The 8,299-nt window shown below is 38.6% G+C and overlaps 1 protein-coding gene across 3 annotated transcripts; it reads left to right on the top strand.

Annotated features, from left to right (window-relative positions):
* Nucleotides 1–460: 460 nt before the first annotated feature.
* On the top strand, nucleotides 461–8,270 carry LOC127752616 (transcription initiation factor IIF subunit alpha). Of its 3 annotated transcripts, none has more exons than XM_052278026.1 (9): nucleotides 461–814; nucleotides 1,875–2,033; nucleotides 2,941–3,092; nucleotides 3,988–4,355; nucleotides 5,043–5,158; nucleotides 6,014–6,136; nucleotides 6,262–6,471; nucleotides 6,550–6,747; nucleotides 8,016–8,270. In XM_052278026.1, the coding sequence occupies exons 1-9, from the start codon at nucleotides 641–643 to the stop codon at nucleotides 8,109–8,111; spliced, it is 1,596 nt and encodes a 531-aa protein (XP_052133986.1). In that variant the 5' UTR covers nucleotides 461–640; the 3' UTR covers nucleotides 8,112–8,270. The 3 variants fall into 3 exon arrangements, with proteins under 3 accessions (XP_052133986.1, XP_052133987.1, XP_052133985.1); XM_052278027.1 differs by having other exon boundaries at nucleotides 6,259–6,462; XM_052278025.1 differs by having other exon boundaries at nucleotides 462–814; nucleotides 6,259–6,471.
* The last annotated feature ends 29 nt before the right edge of the window (nucleotides 8,271–8,299 follow it).

Below are 8,299 nucleotides of genomic sequence, written 5' to 3'. Positions count from 1 at the left end.
CCAAATGAAGGGAGGTAGCGCACTAGCCTAGGGCTGAAAAGGAAGGAATGCCTTTCGACCGAAAACCCAGGAAATATTTTCATTAATATTTTTAATTACAATCTATAGCGATCCCAATGTTAAGATTTTTATTAACTTTTTCAATCATAGTGTACAGTGATTCCAATATTTCAATTTATTACTCAACTCTTAATATAACATGGAAAAAAGTTTTTACCCGTTGCAACGCACGGGAATCTTTTTCTACTTAATTAAAAGTTCTCAAAAAAAGAAAAGAGACGTTAATTTTTTTAAAAAAAACTTTACAGACCCAGGGAGATCCAAGTGGATACACCACATGGACCCAGCCCAGCCCGGTCCAATCCGTCTCTGGTCTCTCCGGTACAAAATCCAACCGAACCCTGTTTCCATTTCCATTTCCATCTTCAACCGGTACAAGTACCCAGACAGCAGCAGCAAACCCACCCCGTTCCCGTTTCCATTTTCACGCCACCCGACCACCCGCACACCCACACTCCACGAGAGACGACCCAAAACGGCCGCCACCGCCGCCGCGATCCCCCACCTCCGCTCGCCGGAAGGGGCGCCGTAGCCCCGCCCCGCCCCTCCCCCCTCTCCGGTGGCTGGCCCCTCTCCGGCGATGGGGAGCGCCGACCTGGTGCTGAAGGCGGCGTGCGAGGGCTGCGGCTCGCCGTCGGACCTCTACGGCACGTCGTGCAAGCACACCACGCTCTGCAGCTCCTGCGGCAAATCCATGGCGCTCTCCCGCGCCCGCTGCCTCGTCTGCTCGGCCCCCATCACCAACCTCATCAGGGTATGTATGGATCCCCCCTCCCTCCGTCTCCGCTCCTCCCGTGCCGTGCCTTCTTATGGGGGTTGTGGCCCGCGCTCGCGATCTAGGGTTTCCGGCTGCGTGCGGTGCTCTCTATTTGTGCCCTTTTGGGTGGGTCGTTGGGGGATTGTTCGGGAATCGTGATGCTTGATGGTATAATTTAGGGTTCCAACACGACGCCTTTCGTGAGCTGAATTCTCTTCGATGTATTATGGACCCATATTGATATTGTCATGGTCTTGTGGAGTAATTGTGAACACAAAGGTTGCAGCTTGACGTAGACTTGTAAAGAAGCTCCATTAATCGGATTAGAAATGGGTGATTCAGTTTCCTGTTTCAGAACAATTCATTTTAGAAGATATGAAATGCATGAATATTTTAGAAGATATGAAATGAATGAATAGGAAGAGAAAATTTGTCATCAAGATTTGGTTTTTACTAGATTTCAGGGTGTTCATTTCACACTGTTTGTCCCGGTACGAATTAATGTTGTGGTTACTCTCTTGGATTTTATTCACTTACAATCATAGTTTTGTCCACAGTGCAAACAATGTGGGCTGTCAGTTCATAGTTCTTCTTGTCAGTGCAAACAATCTTAGTTTTGTCTACAGCGCAAACAAGGATTTCAAAAAAGGTCTCAATTTGATTATCATTTTGGTGGCTTGGGAAATCTGGAAGCATACAAACGACCGCGTGTTTAACAGCGTCCATCCTAATGTAATGACTGTCATCCAAATGGTGGCTAATGAGTGTGTCTTTTGGTGTATGTCTGGAGCTTCTAAGCTCAGGGGGTTCCTTAGTAGGTCGCTAACCCCACTTGGGCGAGGTCATTTTTTGTTGTTTTTCCATGTAACCATAAGTCCTGTTTGTTTGTAGGGTGAGGGAGGGCTTTTGCTTCTCTACCCATGTTTTCCTCCTCTCTTAATGAAATGATACACAGCTTTCTTGCATATTCAAGAAAAACAAAGTTCTTGTTCTGGTGGCTTGCTATTTGGTTCATCTGCTTACACTGACATCCTCTATGTGGATCTTTCGGTTGCAGGAATATAATGTACGGGCCAATGCCACCACAGATAAGAGCTTCTCTATTGGAAGATTTGTGACTGGTTTACCCCCTTTCTCAAAAAAGAAGAGTGCGGAAAACAAATGGTCTCTTCATAAGGAGGGGTTACAAGGTCGCCAGATTCCTGAGAATATGCGGGTATGCATTCATGGAAATCACTGTTTTATCATGTGCTTTCTGTTTTGGAAAACAAATGACTGTTGAATCTTCAGCCTTCACTGTATGTCTTGGTAAAGTGTTTTAATTATCAGATGTACCAATGTAGCATTACATAGTCCATTTCCTCATAACTATACACCATTTTAATCTCCCAATACCTGCACTCAATGGTATGCGAAAAAGCTGATGAGGTCATCTATTTCCATTCGGGGAAAAGGCTTTGGTTTGGTCCGTCAAGTTTCAGACTAGTCTTCATTTTATGTAAAAAATTTAAACAAATATATGTTTTCGTGTGGTTGACATATTGGGCTAGGGCTTTTGCTAACACAAGATGTCAAAAAGAGAAACTGGAATAAATATAGAAGGACAAAAAAATATCTTTGGTATTTTTTTAGTTAACCATGCAAGGCCCAAAATAGATTGATGAAGATATGACTTCTCTCTTCCATTTCATTACTCCCTTTGACTTTCTTGTGGAGTCATACTTTCAAATTCAAATAGTTTACGGGCAACATCTAGTTGTTATAGTGAACCCCCCACCGCACATGATTTGGATGGATCAGTTTTAATTCCAATATAGGACCACATGAATGAGAATTTGCATAACGGCGTATTGAAAAATAATAAAGGAGGGATACTATGGTTTCTACTTTCCTTTAGTCCAATGCATCTCACCCAGTGGGTCACATTCAAACTTGCATGATAGCACATATCTATTGCTTCTACATTAAATACTTCCCACAATTTATTTTACTTTGCTTGTACCAGATGTTGCCATTTTCTGTACGGGGTTGGGGTTTTTGAGCCATAGAAATTCTGAACATCTGTATGAAGTTTTGTTTGGTTGGCTCTGTTAACTTTGTGTATATATGTTTTGCAAAACTAGGAAAAATACAATAGGAAGCCATGGATTTTGGAAGATGAAACTGGGCAATATCAGTATCAAGGTCAAATGGAGGGATCACAGTCATCAACAGCTACATACTATTTGTTGATGATGCATGGCAAGGAATTTCATGCATATCCTGCTGGTTCTTGGTAATAGACTTGCTCAATATTTTAGATGCTCGCTTTTAATCAAAGTTGTCAAAATCTCATGGATGCAAAATTGAAGATATTTTTGGATATGCTAAAAAAACTACAGAAGTACGATATTATGATAATATTTCATTAAACATTTTACTTGACCATTTCCATATGTCCAAACATGATTTAGTGGACAAAACTAAAGTGATTTTGTCGCTTTCACCCTTGTTAGCAACAAAGGTAGGTTTCAAAAAGTTGTTCATGGGTGTGCTTAGCATTCCTTTATATTATAATCCAAATCAATTTTGAATTTTAAAGTTTGTTTCTTTAAGAATAATTGTAGGTGGATTTTCTTTAACTTGCCTTCTTAGATCATGAAAAAGAATCAGGCAATAAAAGTGTAGAAGAAAATCCCTAAAAACTAATCCTAAAGTCTGTCTAAAATTCAAAATAAGCTTTGGATTATAATCCAAGGGAGTGCCAAGCACACTGTTTAGAAACTACAGTGATAGTCTTAGCAATGGTCCTAATACTTTTTTTTTTTACCAAAGGCATTAAGCCCCCATTTCCATTACTAGAAATGAGAAGACTACAAAGTTTGGTTCAGATACAGAGCAATCCCAGACAAGCTATCAAGATAGCTGGTTTTGTAGATGACACTAAACATAACAGAATAGCAGCACATAGCTCTAAAACTTAAAGCCCTGAAACATAACCGACTGGTGATTCAGAAATACAGCAATCACCACCCAAAATCCTAAATTTTGTAGTTGCAGCTGACATCCAGACCGATAGCGAGAGAGCAATCTTCAGCAATGGTCCTAATACTACTAGTTCTTTAATTAAGACTGAAAGTCAGATAAAATTGTCTAATTTGATTATCTGTTTCTTTGTTATGTCCTTTTAGGTATAACTTCAGTAAAATTGCACAGTACAAACAACTTACCCTGGAAGAGGCTGAAGAGAAGATGAATAAGAGAAAAACCAGTGCAACTGGTTATGAACGTTGGATGATGAAAGCAGCTACAAATGGGCCGGCTGCCTTTGGTTCAGACATAAAGAAACTTGAGCCTACAAATGGCACTGAAAAAGAAAATGCCCGCCCCAAGAAAGGGAAAAATAATGAAGAGGGTAACAATTCTGATAAAGGCGAGGAGGATGAAGAAGAGGAAGCTGCACGCAAAAATAGGCTTGCGCTCAACAAAAAAAGTATGGATGATGATGAGGAAGGTGGAAAGGATCTGGACTTCGATTTGGATGATGAAATTGAAAAAGGTGTGCTTCTGAATCTTGCTTCAAAACAATACTTTTGCAGTTGATCTACACAACTAATAGTTGTATTTATACTACCATTGCATAGTACCTTGATGTTTTTACTTTTTCTTGGCCTGAAGTTTCTATTTCATATGTTTAATTTTTTTAGGGATATATATTTGTTATTGGCATATTCTGTAATGTGATGTTTGAGGTTATTAATGCCTAATATACTTAAAAATTTAAAATGCATTTTGTACTGCCAGTGTGGTTTCATGACAAAAATTGGAATGCATTTGGTTCTTCCAGTGAGATTTCATGACATATGTAAAATCAGTTGTGGATTCAGAGAACTTATTTAGTAACACTTTTAAAATACGATATGTTTTTTATATGCCATTCTCATCAAATTTGTTTAAGAGTCTATAGACACCATGAAGCATAAGCTTGTGGTAATTCCTTTTGTCTGATGGCCTTCTTTACATTGGATGACCTCCACATGTTACTTGTGTTTATATAATTTTTAGCAAAGTCTCAGCTACAATGCATAACATCCCCAATTCACCATCACATTGGGCTTCATTTGCTCTTTTGCAGAAGATCAATTCTGAAATTTGTGCAACGCGAATAAAACAGTAACAATGCCTATATATTTTTGGGCATTTTGAAGTCTGAGATTGACATCTCTGTTGGGAATTGCCTTGTCAGGTGATGACTGGGAGCACGAAGAAACATTCACTGACGACGATGAGGCTGTGGATATAGACCCAGAGGAGCGGGCAGATTTAGCTCCTGAGATTCCCGCTCCTCCTGAAATTAAGCAGGTAGACAGGATTATTCATTTCAAAATAATTATGAGTTCTGTTATCACAGTTTGTCTTTCTCGTATAATACCTTGAATGAGCACACTTTGACATCTCATCTGTTACTGCAATGTGACAAGTATCTGATTTGTAAATATTCATATGGTTTCTGATACCACACCTCCTGATAATGCATGTCTCATGTAGCAGTTTTAATCCACATGTGACTTTTTGTGTTGAATTTAATATGACAAAGCAGTCAACAAAATAAATTGACCTGAAGTAGAAGTGGGATACCTTGTTATGATGGTCATAAACCTTTGTTTGAAAATATAAGGATTTCTAGGATTCGAATTTTGTACCACAATATAAGCATTCCAGCACTGATTCCCATCATGTCAATGATTCCAAAGCCAATTGGATGATTGGAAAGGGAATCTAAGCAATTCAAAATTAGAAAATTGATAACTGAAGTGGCTAAAAAAGGAATCTTTTGACCTAACCTTAGTATTTGCTAGACAACCTAGAAATCCTTATATTTTGGAACGCAGGGAGTAGGATTTAGCTGTGTTAAGTTTCTGTTCATTGTTATAAGGTTCTCATTCAATGCTAATAGAAGTATTCGATAGCTATTCTAGTTCTTTGATTAGAGAGGCTTTGTATTGCTTGCAGCTCATTATTGTGGGATCTCACCTCTTGCAAAAATGCCACTAGAACAAGAAGAATACCTACCCATATATGATGAATGTAGTGAACCTATTTGAAAGCAAATATGCATTTCCCCTTCCCTTTTGTTATTTCCTACTTTTTCTTGCTCATAGGTGCGACTGTTCCCTATCAGAATAACAAATATTCTGTGACAATGGATTCTTTTAGGATGATGAGGAGAATGAAGAAGAGGGTGGTCTGAGCAAGTCTGGCAAGGAGTTGAAAAAGCTTCTTGGGAAAGCTGCTGGACTTAATGAGTCAGATGCCGATGAGGATGACGAAGATGATGACGTAATAATTTATTCTCTCAACTTAAATATTGTATTTTCCATAGTGTATTAGGAGGGTAAACTTTGGCCAGAAAAGATGTTAAAATTATCCTGATGAGTTTATGTTTGTATTTCTTCATGTAGCAGGAGGATGAGTCATCTCCAGTGCTTGCTCCAAAACAGAAGGATCAACCCAAAGATGAACCTGTAGATAACAGCCCCGCTAAACCAACACCATCAGGACATGCTCGTGGCACACCTCCTGCATCCAAATCGAAGCAAAAGAGGAAATCAGGTGGTGGTGATGATTCAAAAGCATCTGGTGGTGCAGCTTCCAAAAAAGCAAAGGTGGAATCTGTAAGTTCTTAGACACTATTATCAAGAATGCTTCTTTTGATTTAGTCTCTAAATGATAAATCCTTTCATTATTTTTAGGATACAAAAACATCAGTGGCCAAAGATGAGACACTATCTTCCTCAAAACCTGCATCAAAGGCCACTGCTGCATCAAAAACTAGTGCAAATGTATCTCCTGTCACAGAGGATGAAATCAGGACTGTTCTTCTTGCTGTTGCTCCTGTCACTACACAAGATTTGGTATCTAGATTTAAGTCTAGACTACGAGGTCCAGAGGTAGGTTTTGTCAGTTTCCGTTTTTATTTATTTTGGATACTAATTCAAACAATCTTTTAAATTCAAGTAATCACCCAAAGGCACATAGTTATTAATCTTAGTGAATCATGTAGAGATTAGAGAAGAAGAAAAAACATGTTGATTGCTTTGACTGGCAACCAAAACCCCCCTGGACTATGGAGTCCAGAGATAGATTTGTTCAATTTCTTTGTTTACTTTGCTCTGGTCATATTTATGGTACCCAATCTATATTCGCATGCTGCACCTAAAATTGCTTGTTCAATTCATCTTTTATACCAGAATGGCATGAGGCTATCTAAGTATCTATCTTGTAAAATGTTCGAAACAGAGAAACCTGTTTGCATTGACTGGTTTTGCTGATAACTGGTTTCAATCCTGTAGTCCAGTTCCATTTTCCAAAGCCCCTTTGGCTACCCATGGAACTAAATGGGGCATTGCTCTGTTGGCTATGGTTGCAACGTCTAATCTGAGCAGCACCAGCAGTTGTTGCATAATTGTTTCAGTTCATTGTCGTAAAATTTCTTTTGGCCATGTCATAATTTAGCTTTTTTGTGAACTGACTATCATTTGTTTGCCACAATTTTGTTAGCATACCACAATTACGTAAGTCTAGCTAATTATGGCAAAGTTGGCCATGGAATTAGCTCCTATTTACCTAACTTTAGTTATGGAAAAATTGGCCATGGACCTATTTTCTAAGTACACATTAGGAATTCTTTTGATTTGTCATGAACTCATTACTTCATTAGTATGTGAAGGATTTATTTGTGGTATTTTTTAACATCATGTGTGAACATACCTTTTGTTCTTGAGCCTGAGGGCTTTGTGGGATAGGTCTATCGGAAAGGAAGGTTGTCACTTTGATGTAGCCATATTTGATGCATTATCCCTCAAATCTTAAAATGAAAAAGGCTATAAATATCATAGTAGTGTTTCATTATATATTTCAATAGGTTGCCCTATTTCTATGGTATATCCCCTCCCCCATTAGTTTGACCTTTTAGAATAAATGCTGTCAAACTTTGCTCATTATTATGTTTGGTTCTATCTTGGTGATGAAAGCCATATTAATAGATTTGTTGTTGAAAATAATACTATGAAGGTATATATTAACATAAAATTATAAGAATTAATGATTAAAAATTGCATCTTGGAGGCCGCAGCCACACATGAAACTATATCCATAGCCGTTATGGTTTGCCTTTCAGCTAGTGCATGTTTTAACGTTGATTCTTTTCGCACCGCAGGACAAGAATGCTTTTGCTGAAATTCTGAAGAAAATATCGAAGATTCAGAAGACTAATGGCCACAATTATGTCGTCCTTAGAGATGACAAGAAGTGAAGCGCAAAACTAAAGTGGTGCTTTCTTAAAATGCAACCTTTTGCTTTGCTGTGCCTTTTGGCATAACATGTTTGTAAGATAAGTGTATTGGAAGAATTGGCCTTGTAACCTGATGTATTTAGATCTTTTTTAACTTAAGGTCATTGATCACTTATCATTGCTGCTGCCGCGCTTTTAGACATCCTACT

This window comes from Oryza glaberrima, chromosome 10 (genome assembly GCF_000147395.1).
Source record: "Oryza glaberrima chromosome 10, OglaRS2, whole genome shotgun sequence".
Taxonomy (NCBI): Eukaryota; Viridiplantae; Streptophyta; class Magnoliopsida; order Poales; family Poaceae; genus Oryza; species Oryza glaberrima.
This window is presented reverse-complemented; position numbering and strand designations above follow the sequence as displayed.